This window comes from Salminus brasiliensis, chromosome 15 (genome assembly GCF_030463535.1).
Source record: "Salminus brasiliensis chromosome 15, fSalBra1.hap2, whole genome shotgun sequence".
NCBI classification, from domain to species: domain Eukaryota; kingdom Metazoa; phylum Chordata; class Actinopteri; order Characiformes; family Bryconidae; genus Salminus; species Salminus brasiliensis.
This window is the reverse complement of record NC_132892.1, coordinates 34452373-34475148: the sequence shown is the minus strand read 5'-3', so window position 1 is coordinate 34475148 and position 22776 is coordinate 34452373. Positions and strand designations below refer to the sequence as shown.

The 22776-nt window shown below is 41.3% G+C and overlaps 2 protein-coding genes across 4 annotated transcripts in view; both read right to left on the bottom strand.

Annotated features, from left to right (window-relative positions):
- The window catches only part of LOC140535664 (adhesion G protein-coupled receptor L1-like), a 70924-nt gene extending 70232 nt beyond the window's left edge, over positions 1-692 (bottom strand). For both annotated transcript variants that reach the window (XM_072657087.1, XM_072657088.1), the window contains exon 1: positions 486-692. The gene's annotated coding sequence lies outside the window, so the exon portion shown is untranslated. The remainder of the gene's footprint in view (positions 1-485) is intronic.
- Positions 693-7837: 7145 nt separating this feature from the next.
- LOC140535671 (NLR family CARD domain-containing protein 3-like) lies at positions 7838-22361 on the bottom strand. 2 transcript variants are annotated; one of them, XM_072657101.1, is made up of 8 exons: positions 22280-22361; positions 16462-16609; positions 14715-14786; positions 12725-14480; positions 11138-11311; positions 9867-10040; positions 9676-9722; positions 7838-9452 (listed from the first exon to the last, which is right to left on the bottom strand). In XM_072657101.1, exons 2-8 carry the CDS (start codon positions 16589-16591, stop codon positions 8908-8910), a joined length of 2898 nt encoding a protein of 965 aa, XP_072513202.1. In that variant the 5' UTR covers positions 16592-16609; positions 22280-22361; the 3' UTR covers positions 7838-8907. The 2 variants fall into 2 exon arrangements, with proteins under 2 accessions (XP_072513202.1, XP_072513203.1); XM_072657102.1 differs by lacking the exon at positions 22280-22361 and adding an exon at positions 20215-21446.
- Between the last annotated feature and the right edge of the window lie 415 nt (positions 22362-22776).

Below are 22776 nucleotides of genomic sequence, written 5' to 3'. Positions count from 1 at the left end.
CAGATAAGCAGACAGACAGACAGACAGACAGACAGACAGACAGATAAGCAGACAGACAGACAGACAGACAGACAGATAGATAAGCAGACAGACAGACAGACAGACAGACAGACAGATAGATAAGCAGACAGACAGACAGATAGATAAGCAGACAGACAGACAGACAGACAGATAAGCAGACAGACAGACAGATAAGCAGGCAGACAGACAGACAGATAAGCAGACAGACAGACAGATAGATAAGCAGACAGACAGACAGATAAGCAGACAGACAGACAGACAGATAAGCAGACAGACAGATAGACAGACAGATAAGCAGACAGACAGACAGACAGACAGATAAGCAGACAGACAGATAAGCAGACAGACAGATAGACAGACAGATAAGCAGACAGACAGACAGACAGACAGACAGATAAGCAGACAGACAGACAGACAGACAGACCCATTCATATCCAACCTTAATCCACATTAGTGTGTTTTACCTTCTCGTGCTCCTGTATCCTCCCTTCTGGGGCTTCAGTGCCTGTCGTCCATCCTTCCTCTCCTCCTCCTCCTCTTCCTCTCCTCCTCCTCCTCTTCCTCTCCTCCTCCTCCTCTTCCTCTCCTCTCTCCTCTTCTGTTAGTCTCGCCGATGCGTAACAGATTAATTTTTAATAAGCTGCCATCTTCCAGGCAGGAACACACCAAACCAGACCCCAACCAGCCCCGACCCCACCTACACCACTCTGCACCCCCCACCCCCTTCCTCAGCACCACCCTCCCTCCGATCACGGGCAGCGCGGCGTCTCCATCTCCTGCCAGCCGTTCACCTTATCGATCAGTTTGATCAGAGGCTTCCGATCACTTCAATCACGCGCTGGTCGTGTCTCGGAACGGCAGCTGATAATACAGCACTGATTATTATACTAATACTAACAATATTAATGATAATCACATTTCCTTTGATCCGGGCTCGCGCAGGCTTGGAGAAGGGGGAAATCTTGACGTTATTTATATATTTATTTATTTATTTATTTATTTTATTGTTATTTATTTATTTCTTGCACCGCGTCCTTCTGTCCGTGGGGTCAGTGTTGGATTACAAAAAAAATAATAATAATAATAAAAACGACTAATAAACAGTACTGTAAAACGCCAAAGACGGTTATTATTAGCTATTATTATTATTGTTAATAAGGGCTGTGTAGGGGTTATAATGTAGACGCCACGCCACGACAACACCCTGGGAAAAAAAACGGGCCTGCATACAATGGGGAAGGTATAATAATAACAATAATTATTATCATAGAATAAATGATATTAATGCATTACACAGCCTGTATGGTGTGGATGGATATCTGATAATTGACTGTAGTCTAAAAAGAACAGCGTTAATGGCTCAGGTTAATACAGAAATGCTCTATTATACACTATTCCCCATTTAATATTCATAAAAGCTCACATATAGGCTTAGTGCAGCTCAAGATTCCCAAGATTTCCACCTCTCAGAAAGCTCCAAGCCCATCGTGCGTCCTATAATAATAATAATAATAATACTAATAATACTGCTAATAATAATAATGCCTAGAATTGGTATTCCCACGCACGGAGCGCCCAGTCAGTCCCAGTCAGCCTTAACCAGATCGATCTGCAGGTTTTCAGGGTAAAATCTCCATCCCCGGATCAAACCGAGCTCCCCTCACCGTCCAAACGCAAGAAGAGGCTCCAGGTTTTAATAAAACTGCGAGGAAAAAGAAAAACATCAGAAAAACATCAGAAACATCAGATTAGTCCGTGAGGAAGGACGCCTCCCTCAATTCCATCATTGCTGGCGCTGCCGAGGCGTTGGTGTTTCCTAACCCACCCGTTTTGCGGCATTCCCCGCCCTCCGCTGCCCTGATTGGTTAGCAAATGTCCCGCCCCCCGCGCTCCAAACCCATCCCGCAATACGGTTGGCCGACGTGGCCCCGCCCCCTGCGCGGTGATTGACTCAAACGGGAGCGACAAACGTCGTTCTGGGTTTTTTTCCACACCCCATTTCGTCCCGTTGCCACGCCTCTGCTCAATCTGAAGCGCGGCGATTGGCTCCGCGCTCGCTCTGGCTCGCTAGGATTGGCCAGCAGCCAGCGCGCGTGAGGCAGTTCTGCGGACCAACGGCTCTGGCTGATTTGAATTTTCAACGGCTTTCTGAGGGGAGCTCGGTGTACGTTAGCCGTTTTGCTAGCTATCTAAATAAGCACGGAATAGCTTTAATTCCAGCCTTTAAAGTTAAAATATGATATTTTACAGCATATTTTAGACCGATATGTGATGTTAGCACTAAGCGGTTTATTCCGGCTGGTCTGGTGCTGGTTTAACTGGTCAGCCAGTTGGTCAGCCAGCCTGGTTTAACTGGTCAACTACTCAAACATGGTCATACATGGTCATTCAAAACAACGCTGGTTTGGAGCTTGGATTACTGGTTGACCAGTATACCAGCGTCCAAAACTCAGCATAAACTGGTTTTGTTGGAGATCTCCCAGCAACAAATATTTCTGTTGAACAGAAACACTAAATAAAGATAATTTTGGCTTCTATTGTTAAAATATCTGATATTAGACCAATATTTTAGACCAATGCTGATAGAGAGTGTGTTTTTATTTCGATTTCATTCACATTATACATAAATTAAACTATAAAAACTGCTGAATTAGCTTTCAGGAAATACAAACTGGTCTAAACTGGTTTATGCTGGTCTGGCGCTGGTTTAGCTGGTCAGCCAGCATGGTCATAGCAGTATGGTTGACCACCATGCCAGCTGGTTTGCAGACCAGAAAAAGCGTCCAAAACTGGTTTTGTTGAAGATCTCCCAGCAACAAATATTAAACTTAATAAAGATAATTTAGGCCTCTATAGTTAAAATCTCTGATATTAGACCACATTTTAGACCAATGCTAATAGAGAGACTATTTAGATTTCATTCACATTATACACAAATTAAACTATAAAACTTCTGAATTAGCTTTCAGGAAATACAAACTGGTCTAAACTGGTCTAAACTATGCTGGTCTGGTGCTGGTTTAGCTGGTCAGCCAGCATGGTCATACTGGTTGACTAGCACACCAACATTCAAAACACATCATTTGCTGGTTTGGAGCTTGGATTACTGGTTGACCACCATGCCAGCTGGTTTACAGACTAGAAAAACAGCTTCCACTGCTGGTTGACCAGAATTGGTTTTGTTGGAGATCTCCCAACCAGCAAAAAAAAGTTTTTAACCGAAACACCAACCAAAAGATACTTTTGGCCTCTATTGTTAAAATCTCTGATATTTAGACCAATATTTTAGACCAATGCTGATAGACAGTGTGTTTTTATGTAGGTTTCATTCACATTATACATAAATCAAACTATAAAAACTGCTGAATTAGCTTTCAGGAAATACAAACTGGTCTAAACTGGTTTAATCTGGTCTGGTGCTGGTTTAGGGGGTCAACCAGCATGGTCATACTGGTTGACAAGCACACCAATGTTCCAAACATGTCATTCGCTGGTTTGGAGCTCGGATTGCTTGAATGCTGGTTGTGTTGGAGATCAGCAAAACATCTTCCATTGCTGGTTGACCACCATGTTTTTATTTGAGTTTGATGGTTTTGCTGGTCTACAAGCATAAACAGCCTGACCTAGTTAGACAACCAGCATGACCAACAAACACCAAGCTGGTTGACCAGCATGACTAGCACCAACGTTCAAATGTCATTCACTGGTTTGGAGCTTAGATTACTAGCTTCCAATATACGGCGGTGTGTTGTAGATCAACGAAACATCTCCCATTGCTGGTTGACCAGCTAAGCTTCTGCCCAGTATTTTGTTTTTTGAGTTTGTTGGTTTTGCTGGTCTAAATGACATGCAACAACATACCCTTTGCTGGTTAAGAGCTGGTTAACCAGCTAGTTTACTAGTATAGGGTCTGTTTTCAACTGGATGAGCAGTTTTTCAGTGCTGGTTTGGTCATCAATCAGAGAAGTCAGAGAAGCCTACCAACTTCAAAGCACAACAGATGCTGGTTAGTAGATTCAGCTCCCATTGCTTTAAACCCCACCCACCAGCGCTGGAACTGGCTAGTAGCCTTTACCCAGTGTGAGTATGAACTTTTAGGAAACAGTATTTCTGGGAGTGATAGACCATGCTTCCAACATTTACCCTTCAGCTGTTGTTGCTCTGGGTGGCTCTGGAGGACAAAAGCAAATTCCATCGTTAAATATCATTTGCATGGGCTGTGTTCCTATTACAGTACATCTCCATACCCGATTGCCTTTCTCTCTATGGAAATCTGTGCTACTAAGTGGCGCCTGCCTGCTGAGTGGAGCATTTTGCATGTAGAAAAAACATTTACATTAGCTGGTCACTGTAAGAGCAGCACATGACCTTAACCCTAACCCAAAAAACACAAAAATACATAATTCTGTGATGGATGATCAGTGTATTGTTCTAATGCACAGTTTGTTTTGCATTAGAATTAGAATAAACACAAAGCAGTGGTGGGTAGATAAATACAGTGTATCTGTATCTTTATCCAGAGCAGGCATTTTATACAAAGAACATTGGTTATACACAAAATCTTTCCTAAACAACAAAATTATGAAAAATCTAAATATAAACATGAGAATTTTTAAAAATGCAATTCTCCAAAAAATCTTAAAAAGTTTTCAGATGCTCTTTTAAGAAACGTTTTTCTAATTTAGGCTCTTATTTAGGTTGTTTTCATATTTCTTCTTTATACAAATATACTTTATTTCACAGCTTATTATAAATAATGTGAAATATTCCAATATTTAGTGAAACCTATGTGTTGGAGAGCAACAAGGTCGAAAAATAGAATCAAACTTAGTAAACAAGAGCTAGTGAATTTCCCTCATGTAGACACTGGCAACAATCTCAGCGTTTAATCCTGTTAAATTTAACTATTTAAACTGATCATTTTAGAGGCACCTACACTCCAGGACAAGTGTGAGGCCATTGTGAGGTTAAGAAAGTATTTGAGAATATATTTTTTGGAGAATTCCAATAGCTCTTAGAATCTTTCTTAAACGACAAGGATAAGGATAAAGGTAAAGGTGCACGTATTTGTCACTGTACACTGTACAGCGAAATGTGTCCTCCGCATTTAACCCATCTGGTAGTGAACACACACTCACACACACACACGTGTTAGGGGCAGTGAGTACACACACACACACCCAGAGCGGTGGGCAGCCAACTCCAGCGTCCGGGGAGCAGAGAGGGTAAAGGGCCTTGCTCAAGGGCCCAACAGTGGCAGCTTGCCGAGCCCGGGAATCGAACCCACAACCCTGTTATCGATATCCCGGTGCTCTAACCGCTGAGCCCCCACTGCCCCACGTTAAATAAACAATAAGAAAATTCTGAAGAAGATTTTTGAAGAATATCAATTCATCTTTTGTTTTTTCTTAAGCATAATGTCAAGAAAAAAGAAGAACTTTTGCTTTTGTAAATCCAGCCCCAGGTTCATAATATCAAAAACATATTGCTGCTGTCCAGGGAAAACCATGTATCTCCACTTTTGTCCCTTTTTAGTTTTCTCCATGGTTTAAACCCTGTAGCTTCTTCTGTACATTGTGTAAATCATTCTGGATGAATGGACCAATAGAAATGCTCTAAATTACTTTTTCCACTTAAACCATTCAGAGTTGGGACCATTTTTGGAGATACGTGTTTTTCACTGAAAACCTCTTCTCAGCAAGAAGTAGAAAGAGCTAGGGAACCAATGGTGCATAAACCACACAAATCCTGCACTTAACTGAATAACTGCAAATCCACAATACACAGAAATGCTGTAATTGGCATTATGCTGATAAGTTTATGCATCTGCCCCAGAGAGTCCTATTCTATTTGCAGTACTTCTTCTCTACAGGGACTAGATAAGCTGTGTGTGTGCATTTGCACATCTGTGTCAGCAATGGGTGCAACTTAAAGTAGCAGAATGCCTTCATTACAAGGACTGTCCACAAACATTTGTACTCATAGATTATGCAACACTTTCCAGATCTGGACTCTGGACTCTGGACTTCAGAATGGTTCAGTGTTTTCTTCTCATCCAAAGATCAGGATCTTTTTTTTTTCAGGTTCTCCTGCTTGAAGAACCAAGTGACCTGTGACTGAAATACAGTTTTCTGATGCTGTGCCATTCTCTTCAGCTCTAAAACACCTTCATGGTCTTCAGATTTCATTGAGCCTTGTACAGATTCAAGACATTCAGCTCCAGAGGCAGCAAAGCAACCCCAGAACATCAATGAGCCACCTCCAATTGTCAGGGTGGAGATGGTGTTGTTTACTCTGAAACCTTTGCTTTTGTCCTTTTGAACACCCAGCTGGTGAGATTGACCAAAAAGCTGTAATTTAGTTTACTGTGGCTTCTCAACACACATCCCAGTGGGCTATTTTTGCGTTTCTGTCTTAGAACTGAAGCCATTTTAGGTCTTCCACCATGAAGCCCACAAACGGTTGCACCTTGATCACGAAGGTCAGTTTGGACCTGTCCTAAAGTTGTTGGTTCTTTCTCCACCATTCATACAGTCCTTTTCTTCTCAGTTTTGTTTGGGGTAATTTTCCTTTTGTGGCAAAGTCTCGGGATGTTGCCAACAGTCTAATAGTACCTAAATCATTGGCAGTGGTTACAGGAACATCTAGCTCATTGGGGATGCTCTTGAAACCTTGGCGTTGATCAAGTCTGACAATGTCCTTCCCTTCTTGATTTCAAAAGAAACAATGAATGAGCAGGTGTCCCAATACTTTTGTCCATGCACGTATTTTTGCTGAGAGCTGCCATCAGGACTGATTTGTCTTAGTGTAGAAGCATTCATTATGTGACTCATCGATTAAGTACCTGTTTCACCTCACAAGTGATTCACATCTTGGGAAACCAAATTCAGCAAGAGAATGACTCACGACATCTGTTCAGCCCGAGGCCTTTTTTCTAAGGCATCAAAATAAATCCAAATGATTGGAGAACCCAAAAGGAGAACCTGTAACTAAAAAAATCAAGTTTTATAAATGAAGGTGCTACCACTTATTTAGAGAGTTAGGGAAATTTAACTCCCCCTACAGGTGGGGAGTGTAATTTTTTTCTCAGCTGCCACAAATACAAATCGAACTTTGGACAGCTTTAATGGACAGACTGAGCTGTACACGTGCATTTCTGGACAGTGTGAGAGCTGCAGAAGCTTGATCTGAAGGTGGAGCAGCATGTGGACTGAGGCGGTAGAGTAATACTACAGGATTTTACACTAATATGACTCAATGGGTTCTGCAGCGTTACACAGCAGTTCTGGAGAGAGGTTCTCCTCCTGCAGCTCCACCACCAAAGCTCCATAGTGCAGTAGCAGCAGTGCTCCGGCCCGGAGTGGGAATGACGGAGACGCCCTTCTCCCCCTGTTCCAGTCAGTGGAGCTTCAGCATGATCCTGAAGCTGATAGTTTAAGGTTACTTAACCCCACCTAGATGCTACAAACCTAAATATTTATTCTAATTTATAATTTGAATTCAGTAAATAAACGTATAATAAACAGGATGCGACGTATTCACACTTACAGCACCGACTACACATGTCAGCGGCCACACTTTTTACATATCACTGTAGTCTGCAGCTCGGACTGAGTCCAACAGAGGGCGCCATCTTTTCTGATTCCTGTGGTTCACCAAGGTGCTTTTAGACTGTAGTGATTCCAATACAGCAATCAATACAGAAGCACTGGATCACCTCTCAGCTCTCATTCACTGTATTTCATGGAAACCACCATGCCAATTTACCTGAGACTTTTTTAAGACACCTACAATATAAATTAAAAGTCATACTGAAGCCAGAGGTACATGTATTTTTAATGCCACCAGTTAGAAACAATGTTCATACATATTCAACAATGAGAGACCCCATTAAAAAAAAATCTTTCATGGGTAGCTGAGTTTATTCAATTTTAGAGAGGTCATCACCTCCTTAATCCACTGTACAACTGAACAGGGCCTTTAGTTGTTTAATCTTTAGTATTAAGGATGCACCAATACCACTTTTCTTTCTGATCGCAATACCAGATTGAGTACCATTACAGATACCAACTCTGACTTAAATACTGGCTCTAAATCCTAATATTTATACTGTTCCACTTTTAAAAAGTTTAACTTATTTGATCTGATCCAAAATAAAATCGAATAAGCTTGATAGAACAGAATTTATTGGTTGAGGAACGGCACATTATAAAAGTTTCATAGCTGAAAAAATAAAAACTGACACAATGCAGAAATACATAGGGAAGCATAATTAGGCTTAGCTTCACCAAACAGCTTGGTGTTTAACTGGTGTTTACATTCACATTTCAGAGCAGTAAAGTGCAGAAATTTCACAGTCAGGTACTAAATGTCAATGTATTTCCTTTAATCAAGCTGCTAAAACTCAAATTCAGAACCAAAGAAACAGCACATGGAAACAAAAAGTGCTTAAAGTTCATTTAAATTATTTATTCCAGCGTCGACCAGAGGAGCATCGGCTGCCCTTTTCAGTCTTGGTTCCTCACAATGTTTCTTTCTTTCGATCTGAAGGAGTTTTTCCTTGCTACTGTTGCTGAACCCTAGCTTGCTCAAAAGGAACTCGGACCTGGAGCTCTGTTAAGCTGCTTTGTGACAGCATTCGTTGTGAAAAGCGCTAAAAGATTTAATCTGAATTTGAATTCAAGTCAGATATTAAGCGACCTGTGTTGTCCAGAACGTTACACTTCAGACTGGCCCTTTAACTAAGATTATAGCGCAACATTTACTGTGACAAATATGCAATAAAAGGAAAAATTAGCAGCACTGTTCATAGTTGAATAATTCCATATGCGTAATAAATATATATTTATAACAAGTACAGTAAAGATATGCACCTAGGGTTGAAGGTTAGACCACTTTACACAGAGTTACAGTAGAATCGATCACCAAAAAGCCTGTGTAGAGGGGTTCGGTGAAAGTGGCAGTGAAAGTGTAGAGGTGAGTAAGTTTCTGCTTTCGCGTGTTGGATGAGACGTCGTAGAAGGACAGCCTTCCTGCCGCCCAGTCCAGGTAAACTCCGATCTTATAAGAGCAGCGTCCAGCAGCTGAAATAACGGTCTTCACACCATTGTGTCTGGCCGTGTAGTTCATCTTGGTGCAGTCCAGACTCCATGACTGATGATTTTGACCGAGCCAGCACTCTTTACCTGCACCTTTCCTGCAGATTCCTTTGTAGGTCACTCCGATATGAACTCCCATCTCGCTCCACTGCACCTCCCAGTAACAGCGTCCAGACAGGCTTTCTCTGCACAGCACCTGGGACCAGGTATCGAAACGGGCAGGGTGATCTGGACTTGGGGGATTTTCCTTCGACCATTTCACTGTTCTGTCTTCGTCAGACACCGACAGATTTGCGTGAGCAGTGTCTGGGTCCAGTGTGAGTTCACAGGCATCTATACATTGAGGAGGAAAAGACATCAGGCATCACTGTAAGCTTTGTTGGAGCTGCATTAAGGTACAACTGTTTAAAATTAGCAGCTAGTAAAAAAAATAATAACTGAGCTAATAAAGGTTCAATTTCCTCAAAACTGAAGCAAAATAACTCCTGATCTGAGGACAGAGGACAGGTTTAATTCAATATTTTTAACGAGATCAAATTCTTAAAAAAATTCCTACATTTCCCCAGTCCTGGTTTGATCCGCTTCTCTCCTGAATGGTCAAAACTGAAACAAACCAAAACAAACCATTAATGAACCCGACTAAAATGCCCCCACAAATGCAGAATCGTTATGTTTTCCTTACATAATAGGGACATTTTTGAAAAACGGAATAAAGCACCCACATTTGTGCACAAACTCTATACTTACTTCAGGATCTGCAATTTGAAATGTGGTTCTTCCAATCTCTCATAAAGTTCTCTCTTTCCTGATTGTCCTGGGTGATTATAGCTCAGATCCAGCTCTCTCAGGTGGGAGGGGTTTGAGCTCAGAGCTAAAGCCAGGAAAGAACAGCCTTCCTTTGTAACCATACAGCCAGACAGCCTGTAAAAAGAATAAGAGTTAAAATGTATATTCAAATTAATTTAATTATTTGCAACTGTAGCTTCTGTTGCTCGGTTGGAGAGTTTTACAGAACCCTGTAAGTTCTTCTGATAATTTTTTCACAATATCTGTGGGATTACACTACGAGGAAATACTGGGTGTTATTTTTTTGGCATTTAATGATAAAAATTCAGGATGAAAGGTCAGATTGTCAGCCCCTCTGTATTGCGCCCTCCCCCGGGCTTTTGTTGTGTTTCCGTTCTTGTTTCGATTCAATGATTCGGTTCTAGTTCAGTTACGTTCATATGTGTTCGATTCAGGTTCATCATCTTGTTTGCTTAATGTGTTTCACCTGAGGCTGGGGGTACTTAAGGAGCTCGGCTACAGAGCTCCTCGCTGAGAATAGGTGACCCTCTTCCACTTCGCATCTCCAGGTTTGGTCGGCCTAGCCGTTTATGGTTCAGCGGCTGGTTCCCCAGCTCTCTCCCCCAGTTTTGTGTAGTCTCTGCGTAGTTCATGCTTGTCCTTAGTTTCCCCTGTAATCTGGTAGGTTGTTTTGTGTTGTTCCCAGTTCTCCCTCACCAGCTCACCCAGCTCACTCCCCCCCAACAGGTTTACGTTGTTTTACTGTTTAGTCCCTTTACTTGCTGCATTGCTTGCTTTTGTTTACCCTCTGTGTTGCACTCCTTTTCTGTTAGTGAAAGTACTTGCATTGGATCCATCTCTGCGAGTGTTCGTCCCTCGGTGTCTGGCCTAACCAGCCATGACACAGATGTTTTAGGGACTTCCGATATTGCCAACTAGACAAGTTAGCATGGCTGTTAAATTCTCAAAGGAGAATTAACAACCTTTTCTCTGACATAATTCCATTCATCAATAGTAAAACTAAACAGAAAGCTTGTAAGTATACCAACTGCACATCTGCACCATATCACATAGACTAGGCTACAGATCACGAATATGAAAAAGAATATGAAAAGAACTGACGCCACTAACTGGTCATGTTCCTAATCATGTAATTGTATTCATATTATTATGTAATATAAACCAGGCGTGTAGTAAAATGACAATAACTGTATAAATTCCAATCCACATACTTCAGTATCTTCAGTTTACAGTGTGAACTCTTCAGCCCCTCCGAAAGAAGCTCCACTCCTGAATCCTGCAGGTCGTTGTTACTCAGGTCCAGCTTTACGAGGTATGTGGAGTTTGATCTGAGGACTGAAGCCAGTGACCCACAGCTCGCTTCAGTGATATGGCAGCTGTCGAGCCTGTGTAGAAGACGGCACTGTATAACATACTGTACATTTACATTCACAGCATTTAGCAGACGTTCTTCTCCAGAGCGACTGGCAGCGTACTGTATTGTACTGGTATTACAGAGGTGGGCTAAGGTAGTGTTAGGAGTCTTGCCCAAGGGCTCTTATTGGTGTAGCGCAGCACCCAGTCACCCAGACCAGGAATCAAACCCCAGTGGTGTGGTAGCTGACTGGCAGGTAGTGGTGTTATCTGTTTCGCCACACCAATCCACACTGTATGTAAATGTGTAGGATGTGTTTTTCTACAAAGTGAGTGTATGGATTCTCTTCGTTAATTCCACCAAACAAAAATGGCACACCATCGATTTTGTAATATTTAGAAACTACAGAAATCAGACCATTCTCAGCACAGTGTCATTCAAGTCTTCTGAGAAGATTGTTCAAATAACATTACATTTAATTACCTATCATGTAAACCTGGTCCTGGTCCTAATCCAAACCCTAACACTGTTTATTATCAACTGAGATGACTTATGTTGCTCCACTGCTGCGTTCTCTCTTCACTTGCTTCCTGTAGCTGCTGCCCAGGTCTTTAGATTCAGACCCCTGACTCTGGTCAACAAAGCCCAGACTGGACCAGCCAGCCCCTCCGTACTTGATGGCGATGGTCAAAAGCTGAACCTTCCAGCTTCCAGTACGGCTTGGCTCGACCCGCCATCCTTTAAGATCCACGGAAGACGAGCGTCCAGACTTTTTACTGTCCTGCACCGAAGTGGTGGAACGAACTTCCCCTGGGTGTCCGAACAGCAGAGTCCAACGCTCGCTGTCCTCAAACCCAGACTGAAGACCCTCCTCTTCTGAGAGGACTTGGACAAACAGTAGAGTGGGCTTATTGACTTGTGTTTAGTAGAGTCTAAACTTAGAGGATCTTTGAATTTTTGGTCTATTCATAAATAGCAAATCACTTTGCTATTTGGAGATCGCTCTCCCTATACATTACATCTTCTGCATCTTGTCTAAAACATCCACTGTGTGAATGAGAGGTCCTTCACTAAAAGATGTCTTCTGGACGTTCTGGACCTAAGGAAATCATCTTCTTCTAGATGTAGTTAATCAGGTTCTCTGCCCTCCAAGTTATGGTCCTCGGTGCTAACGTTTATGGTCAAATACACTATAGAGTCAAAAGTATTGGGACACCTGTTCATCCTGCTTTTGTTAGTGTAACTGTCTCTACTCTCCAGGGAAGAAGAGGTTCTACTGGATTCTAGAGGAGCATTGCTGTGATTGTTACTTTATTTAGGCAGAAGTAAATGATATCCTCAGTAGGTCATTCCACAATCATCTACAGCTCCATTTATACTTCTGGACACATCTTTACCATTTCTACACTGGTATATTTTAACATCGATGCTTGACTCAACTTACAGTGCATTTTTTGTGTTCCTCACCACTGGTAGCAGTCTCCTCAGGCCATCATCTGACTCCCTGTACTTCTTCAGCTCAAACACCTCCTGCGTCTCATCTGACATCAGCAGCACAAACACCAGAGCTGACCACTGCGTGGACGAGAGATCCTTCATGGACAGATCTCCTGACTTCAGGAAGCTCTGGACCTCACTGATAATGGAATCATCTTCTAGTTCACTCAGACAGTGGAAGAGATTATATGTTCTCTCTGATGATTCAGACAACCTGATTTTGGTCTTGATGTAGTCAATCGTTTTCCCCACACTCTTGCATGCGGTCCATAGTCCAGGGAGTAGTTCCTCCAGGCTACTCTTGTTAGACTCCACTGAAAGTCCCAGAAGGAAGCGGAGGAAGAGGTCCAAGTGTCCGTTCTCACTCTGCAAAGCACTTTGTATGGCAGCTTTGTGAAGTTTATAGCTGGAATGTCTGAACCACCACTTACATTCTGCTTTTAGGTTCTGAATGAACACATTTCTTTTATAACTTCTGTGAATGTACAACACGTGAATGGCGGCGAGGGCTTCCTGAACGCTCAGATGTACAAAGCTGAAGACCATGCGTTCAGAGGACCTCTTTTCCATTTTAAATATCTGAGTGCAAAGTCCAGAGTACACAGACCCTCCGTTGACGTCGATTCCACACACTTCAAGGTCCTCCTTGTAGAATATCAGGTTTCCCTTTTCAAGCTGGCAAAATGCAAGTTCTGCGAGTTTCAGGATGATTTCTTGGGGAGAACCATGGTATTTGTTCTTCATCTGGTTTGCCTGCTGAACTAAGAAGCGTACATACATTCCCGTGAGAGTGGTGGGGGTCTTTGGATTTCGGTCTTGAGATAGCGTCTGAAGGGCTGTGGCTGAGATCCAACAGAAGACCGGTATGTGGCACATGATGTAGAGGCTCCTGGACTTTTTGATGTGCGCGAGAATTGTACTGGCGAGGTCTGTGCCACAGTATCTGCTGATGTATTCTTCCTTTTGCTTGTCATTGAACCCTCGCACTTCTGTCACCTGGTCGATGTGATCTCGGGGGATCAGGTGGGCTGCAGCTGGCCGGGAGGTTATCCAAACCAGAGCATTGGGAAGGAGGTTTCTCTTGATGAGGTTTGTGATAATTAAGCTCACTGATGCTCTCTTGTTTACATCCTTTAGCTTGTGGCTGTCCTTAAAGTTCAAATGAAAGCGGCACTCGTCCAACCCATCAAAAATGAACAGGACCTTACCATCACCCAGTGGAAGAGAGTCAAACTCTGTAGAACCTGGGAGGCACTTCTGGAGCAGTTCCATCAAACTGAGGTTCTCGTCTTTCCTAAGGTTCAATTCACGGAACGGAAGAGGAAAAACGAAGACAATGTCCTTGTTCTCTTTTCCCTCAGCCCAGTCTAGGATGAATTTGTTGACTGAGACAGTTTTGCCCACTCCAGCGATCCCCATGGTCAGCACTTTCCGGTTACGTCTCAGCCCACCAGCTCGGACTTTGAAAATGTCATTGCACCTGACTGGGACGTCCGCCCCTGCGGATCTGCTGGAAAAGGTCTCCATCTGCCTCACCTCGTGCCCCTGAATGACTCCACCTGTTTCATTCTCCACTATGTAGAGCTCTGTGTACACTTCATTCAGGTATCTTCTGTGGCCAGTTAGTGAATTCCCGTCAAGTATGCGCTCATATTCTGCTTTCAGGCTGTCTTTCAGGTTGGTGCTGTCATCGGTATAATCACCTAATCAATAGAAAACAAAATTAAAAATATATGGGCCAATAAATTCGATATACATATAAACATAAACAAATAAAAATTAATTGTTCTTCTGGACCATGACCATTCATTTGAGACTCCAGAATGGGATGGGTAATAATGGGCTACTACTGATAGTGATATTTAATCTACTGTTACTACAAAATCAACAATAACAATAAACACTACATAATAAAAAAGAACAAGTAAGACACATACGTTGTCTTTGTGAGGTACATCTGGCAGAAGTGTGCCGGACTGCAGTGAAAGGAGGACTTCCATTAGGGATTACTGTTTGTATGAAGCAAAACAGAGCACAAAAAATTATTATTATATTAACAAAAACGAAAGAAAACAATGGCAAGCTTTACTTCACTAATCACACCACAGTTAGTTTAGGTTGATGTAGTCTCCTTAGAGTCTGCGCCAAGATCTGAACCAAGGGTCATGTTTTTAGTGTTAGACTGTATCCATTGATCCAGTTAGTTTTGGTTTCATGCTGCAATTCAGCGAGCACACTAAACCTAACCTTTGTTATATATCTATCATCTACACCATCATCTACGTGTGCCGTATCCCTATTTATACTTGACAATGATTGGTTGGTACAAGGGCTGCGTCTCATGTTGGCATATTGTCAGTTCGGCAGGCCAAATGAATGAACAGATTCATTTAGTTTCCCCTAAGCTGCTGATATTACAGAACTACTACCAGCAGCACCAACTTCAAGCTTAGTACTTGAGACTAGTTCTCCAAATGAGCGAGCTAGTCAGTTTTATCATCTTCTATTGTTTAATGGGTGACGATGGGCGCTTAACTTCAGGTAGTCAGCTCAAAACATCCATCCAACGATTCAAATGCAAATTTCAATGACAATTTTCATACTGCAAACAACCCCAATCATGGCTCAGTATTGATCTTGACTGAGACCACCTCAGGTTGGACCAAATTTTAGTCCTTTGGTTCTGACCATGGTTCAAAACTTCTTTCACGTCTGCTTTTTCTCAAAAGTCTGAAGATCTGGACCAAACAAGGGACGTGTGAAAGCACCAATAAGAGTCCCTGGGCAAGACTCCTAACTCTACATGCTCCTACCTGTGTAGTAAAATTCATATGTAAGAGCTCAAGATTACAGCTTCAGAGAAATGAGGGGTGGTCCGAACATACCGAATGCAACTATATAACTATAAATCAGTCAGCCCTATTCACCTGGAACCTAGCAAAGGTCAATTTGGCAAAGTCAAGTCAAGTCAAATTTATTTGTATAGCTTTTTACAACTGTTGTCGTCACAAAGCAGCTTTAAATAATTAGTAATTAGTAAAAGACAGAGACAAAAAAAAGAATAACATAAGAAGATATGAAGGATCAAAGACCCCCAGCCAATGGCGACAGTGGCAAGGAGAACCTCCCTCAGAGCTGGAGGAAAAAACTTGGGAGGAACCAAGACTCACAAGGGGGACCCGACCCATCCTCAGATCCATAGATCAGAACTATTTATAAATTATTGATAAAAGTTACCAAACCATCTATACTGTTAAACTGCTCTGATCATAATCATAATATAATAATCATGGTGGAATTTAACAAGCCTGTCGGAAAGAGCTAACATTAATTATAATAAATAACACTGTGTGCAACCACCACAACTGAGCAGTCATGGACCAAACCAAACATCTCCATTGTGGAGAACAGAGAGCTGTATGATCCTCAGTGTTTAAAGTCAGCAGTGCACTTTTTCTTCACGGATCTGAGGAAACATTCTTCTTAATTAGTTCTTAATTTGTATCTTCTGAAACTCAGAAAAGTAACTATCAAACTGAGATCTGTGGTGTAAACATAATATTACACTTGAGGTTGTACTGATCTACTACTGTATGGCACCTCCTCTTGTGTATTATTGCGTGAATACCAAACAACCTGACTGTAAGCTTGTGCATCATCTGATGGAGCTTCCACATAGGTTACCTCTGTGATTCAAGTCAGATCGGAGGATGACTGGTCCGTGAAACACATTTCCAGAAATCACAGGGGCAAACGCTTGCCCTTCGCCCTGAGCAGTGATGTTGGCCTTCACTGGGCCAGGCAGAGAAGTCATCTTCTCATCAGATTAATACTGGAGGGAAAGAGAGTGAGTACTGTAAAGTGTGTAATCATGACTGCTGTATCCATGTCATCTAAAGCTAGGCAGAGATGATTGTTGATATCCTAAGGGTAGTGTTGGCTCAGTGGTTAGAGGGCTTGGTTATGGATCACATGTTTGTGGGTTCTATACCCATTTCTGCTAAACTTCCCCTATTGGGACTTTGAGCGAAACCCTTGTCATTATGAACACTGGTGTTTCCCAGGAGTGTGACCTGTCCTCTGCTGTTACCGTGATGACCCATGACTGCTGTGCCAGGTACTACACAAACCACATCGTCAAGTCTGCAGATGACACAGACCTCATTGGGCCTCATTAACAACGACAGTGAGTCTACAGAGAGGAAGTGAATCAACCTGTGGTCTGGTGTGACAACAACAACAATCTGTCACTGGTGAACATCACAGAAGACCTGACATTGAGTACACACACACCACCTTCCTTTTCAAGAGGTCACAGCGGCGTCTTCACTTCATCAGATCCTCACTTCTGTCCATTTAAGATCTGTACCAGTCATGCTGCCTCAACAGAGCCCTCAGGATAGTCAGAGACAACGACCCACCCTGCCCATGGACTGGTCAGCTTCCAGTCCTCTGGCAAATGCAATACTGCCAGATTCAACAAGAGCTTCGTCCAACAAGCCATAAGATTACTAAAGACCCACTTACCTAAACACACAACATAATGACCTTTAAGACTGTCCATCAAAAACATACAGAAACAAACAAGTGCTTCTTAGTATGTGCAATATATATATATACAGTGAGTCCAAGAAGTATTTGATCCCTTGCTGATTTTCTTCGTTGGCCCACTAATAAAGACATGATCATTCTATACTTTTAATGGTAGATGTATTCTTACATGGAGAGACAGAATATTAAAAAGAAAATCCAGAAAATAAATCTAAGGAATATATATTAATTGATTTGTATTTCATGGAGTGAAATAAGTATTTGATCCCTTAGTATTCATTAGCAGTTCTGGCTTTTACAGACCAGTTAGACACTCCCAATCAACTTGTTACCTGACCTGAAGCCACCTGTTCTCACTAATCACTTGTGTGAAAAACACCTGTCCACAGAATCAGACAGATCACACAGATTTCAAGTCTCCAACATGGGTAAAACCAAAGAGCTGTCACAGGACCTCAGAGTCAGAATTGTTGACCTTCACAAAGCTGGAATGGGCTACAAAAAGATTAGTAAGGTGTTGGATGTGAAAGTAACAACTATTGGTGCAATTATCAGAAAGTTTAAAGAGTATAACATGACAATCAACAGACCTCGGCCCGGTGCTCCAAAGAAGATTTCGCCTCGTGGGGTGGCAATGATGCTGAGAACAGTCAGAAATCGTCCTGCAACCACTCGGCAGGAGTTAGCAAATGACCTGAAGGCAGCTGGGACCACAGTTTGCAAGGAAACAATTGGCAACACTTTGCGCAACAATGGATTCACATCCTGCAGTGCCCGAAAGGTACCCCTGCTGAAGAGAGCACATGTGGAGGCGCGCCTCAAGTATGCCAATGATCATTTGAAAGATGAACCAAGTTATTGGGAGAAGGTTTTGTGGTCAGACGAGACCAAAATTGAACTTTTTGGCCTCAACTCCACCCGCCATGTGTGGAGGAAGAAAAATGCTGCCTATGACCCCAAGAACACTGTGCCCACCGTCAAGCATGGAGGTGGAAGCATAATGTTTTGGGGGTGTTTCTCTGCCAAGGGTACAGGGCTACTTCACCGCATCACTGGGAAGATGGATGGAGCCATGTACCGCACAATCCTGAGGGACAACCTCCTCCCCTCTGCCAGGGATCTGAAAATGGGCCGTGGTTGGGTCTTCCAACATGATAACGACCCTAAACATACAGCAAAGGCAACAAAGGATTGGCTCAAGAAAAATCACATTAAGGTCATGGAGTGGCCCAGCCAGTCGCCAGACCTCAATCCGATCGAAAATCTATGGAGGGAGCTGAAGGTCAGAGTTGCCAAGCGACAGCCCACCAACCTTCATGATTTAGAGAGGATCTGCAAAGAAGAGTGGGCCAAAATTCCCCCTGGTGTGTGTGCTAAACTTGTGGTTAACTACAACAAACGTCTCACCGCTGTGCTTGCAAACAAAGGCTTTGCCACTAAGTATTGAGTGTGTTTGGCAAGAGGGATCAAATACTTATTTTCCTCATTGAAATACAAATTAATTAAAATATATTCTTTAAAATTATATTCTGGATTTTTGTCTTGATATTCTGTCTCTCCATGTTAGAATATATCTACCATTAAAAGTGCAGAAGGATAGTGTCTTTATTAGTGGGCAAACAAAGAAAATCAGCAAGGGATCAAATACTTCTTGGACTCACTGTATATATATATATATATATATATATATATATATATATATATATATATATATATATATGTCTGAGCATGTTCTACTAAAACTAAGTAAGTAACTACCTAAGTTGATAGAGATATGGGAATAATCCTATATCACAATATTTAAAGACATTGCTCTGTTGTATTCTGGGGCTGCTTTGCTGTATCTGGCACAGGGTATCTTGAATCTGTGCAGGGTACAATAAAATGAGAGAAATGTGCTGCCCAGTGTCAGAAAGCTTGGTCTCAGTCGCAGGTCATGGGTTCTGCAACAGGATTCTTCAGGAATACACAATACTTTTCATAATACATGTAGCAGCAGATTCTTAAAAAATACTATTCTGTTTCTCTCCCAGACTGAACATGGTGATTTATACTCCATATGTTTAGAAAAGCATATTGTGTATCATGATTTATCAAGATACGATAAAATATCAACACACTGCACAGCTCTATTAGTACGTATATCTACCAAAGACTCATTTTTCTCACTCTCAAGTTCTAATCTGTAACAAAAAAGTCTAAACTGTGGAAGTGGAATTCTTCTACATGTAATTTACATCACCTGAATATCAGTTAGGCTTGGGTCCATAACTGATTTTACTGAATATCAGAATTCTTAAAATCTATACCTAGTTCAAAACTGTATGTAATGTAACACCTAAACCGTGAACACCCCTTGGAATGATTAATACAGATGTTTTCCATGCTGGGAAACTCAGAAGAATAAGAAAAGCCAACACCTTTTAAACTTGCAAAACCACTGGGTGTAAATGGTGTATGGCACAGATATGTTAGAAACCAGTCCGGTTGGTTATTATAACGTAATTATGTCACCATCAGAGAGTATGTGGGCCAATGGGTAGGGCTCTGTAACGGTCACATGTGGAACTAGTTTACAGTTTATCAGACTTTGGACAGGCTGATATGGTGATATATATATATATATATATATATATATATATATATATATATATATATATATATATATATATATATATATAAGAATTCTGACACATAAATACACCAGAACACTCTACACTACACTACAATACACTATATGTCCAAATATTTGTGGACACCCATTCTAACAAATGCATTTAGCTACTTAAAGTTGCACCCATTACAGATGTGCAAATGCACACACACAGCTTGTCTAGTCTCTGCAGAAAAGTATTGGAATGATGGTGGTGGAGCTCCATTAAATACTTTTGGGATGAGTTGGGGAGTTGGGGATAATGAGGTGGAGTGGTGATCATTATCCAAAATCCTGACCTCAATAACAATCAAATTTTCACAGCAATGCAGCTTCCAAAGCTAGTAGAAAGTCTTCTTCCCTGGACAGTAGAGACAGTTACTCCAACAGAAGCAGGATCAACTCTTTTAATACCCTTGAAACAATGAATGAACAGGTGTCCCAATACTTTTGTCCACAATGTCTATGCCTTTTAGGTTCTTTACAAAATAAGTTTAAAAGTTAATGTAATTTCAAGGTTCTTTACAAGAAAGATTTTTCTATGGCTTCGCTTAGGCCTTGGACAGGACATATTTTGCTCTTTAAATATAGAATATATCAACTAGAGCTGGGCAATATGGCAATATTTTATTGTATTGTAACAATTTTTGTTATTGTGATACACAATATGCTTTTTCTAGCATATGGAGAAAATCATCAGTGCTTAATAAACACTGATCAGCAGCAGGTTTCATCACTAACAGTGTAATTAGACTGAAGGGTTCATTAGATAAAGAGCAGCAGATGTTGAATATAAATCGCTGTATTCAGTACAGGAGAGGATCTGAACTGTAGATTATAAGAATCTGATACTGATATTTTTAGTCTGTGATTACAATTACGATGTGTCATGATCTCCCAGCCCTAATATCAACAACACGATAAAATATTGTCATATTGCCAACCTCTAGTCTAAATTTACATTATCGTTCATCTTCATACTGATAACTTCTTAAAATGTCTGTATTATATAACACAAACAGTTTCCTCTATGAAAGTACCAGAGCAGCATTTTCAGTTCTGGTGAAATCTGAGGAAATTCCTGTATTTCTTAACATCACAATATACAGCAAAACAACCAAATACTGCAATGCTGGTTCTTTCCAGTCTCACACAGTGCTACTGCATCAACGTTTTTACATATACGGTAGCATATCTATCTATCTATCTATATATATATATATATATATATATACAGAGTATATATATAACTGCTGCCACCAAAACCCATACAGAAATCTGATATACTGATATACGTATATATTATATTATACAGAACGTATATTCAGCCATTTATCAACCTACACTGTCAAAAGCATTAAGTGTTAAAAGTTTGGTTTTTTAGAGGTTCTTCTACTTGAAACCGTGGAGGAACCTCTTAGGAATCTTCAGGGAATCTTTTCTTGAAGGTTCTTCAAAGCACCTCTAAAGGTTCCTCTACAGTTTCAATGTGAAGAAGCTCAAGGAAGCTATACCTTAACAGTGTAAACAGTGCACAGATGTGTGTGACAATATCAATAACAATAATATATATATATATATATATATATATATATCACTATTACATATATGGACTCTACCTGGGAATTACTTAGAAACACATACAGTGTATGTCCACTAACTGGCCACTTTATTAGAAACCCCTACCTTGTGCTTCTACTAACTGGTCGCTTTATTAGAAACCGCTACCTTGTGCTTCTACTAACTGGCCACTTTATTAGAAACACCTACATTGTATGCTATAAGTATACTTATACAGTTTATATATGGTTAATGCATAGGTAAATACATATATGGATACACATATATGTATGTATATACATAATAGAATACATACATTAAATGCAACATGTATATGTGTAAAGTAAATGATTCTAACATATGTGTATACTAATATATATATATATATATATATATATATATATATATATATATATATATATATATACATTTTGAAGTATATACCAAATCCTTTATGATAAATGTGCATATATGATCATATATCTGATTTTTGTATGGGAACTAACTAATGTCACGTGTCTCATGTCTAAACAGTTTATTTAAGTTATTTCAAGAGAAACTGCAGAAAAATGCCCAACCCTGCAGTGAGACACAGTTCAGGTCAGGGAGATATGCCCTCTGACCAGCAGACAGGCTATGATCTGCAGGCACTCCATGGAAAAGCCTCTGGCGCAAAGGATCAAGTCAGGAGCCTCTGAATGCATTTCAGCTGGTAACAAAGTGGGTGAGAAGTTTTACCTTCAGCCTCAGAAAGTCCGTGTCCTGCTGCTCGCCTCACAAACACCACACACTTCTGTCCCCCAGAACACCAACCGAACCAGCTGAACGTGGGTCAGAGGCGGGGAAGGAGGAAGCTGACCACTTCCTATTCCTCGCAGTACAGAACACAAACATCACTGTTGAACACTAGGGGGCGCCAGAGAGCCATTCCGCAATGAATGGTGTTACACTTGAATGAAAAGTGTCTGTTCTGCTCGGATCTGCTGACAGGCTGACATTCCTCCAACTGAGAGACAGTGTGCTAAGCGGCCACAAGGTGGCAGCACTGACCCATAGATTGCTCATGCATTTCACCCACAGGCCACTTCAACAGAATACTCAACCTGGTGCTTCCACTTTATTAGAAACACCTGCACTGTATGTCCACTAACTGGCCACTTTATTAGAAACACCTACACTGTATGTCCACTAACTGGCCACTTTATTAGAAACCCCTACCTTGTGCTTCCACTAAC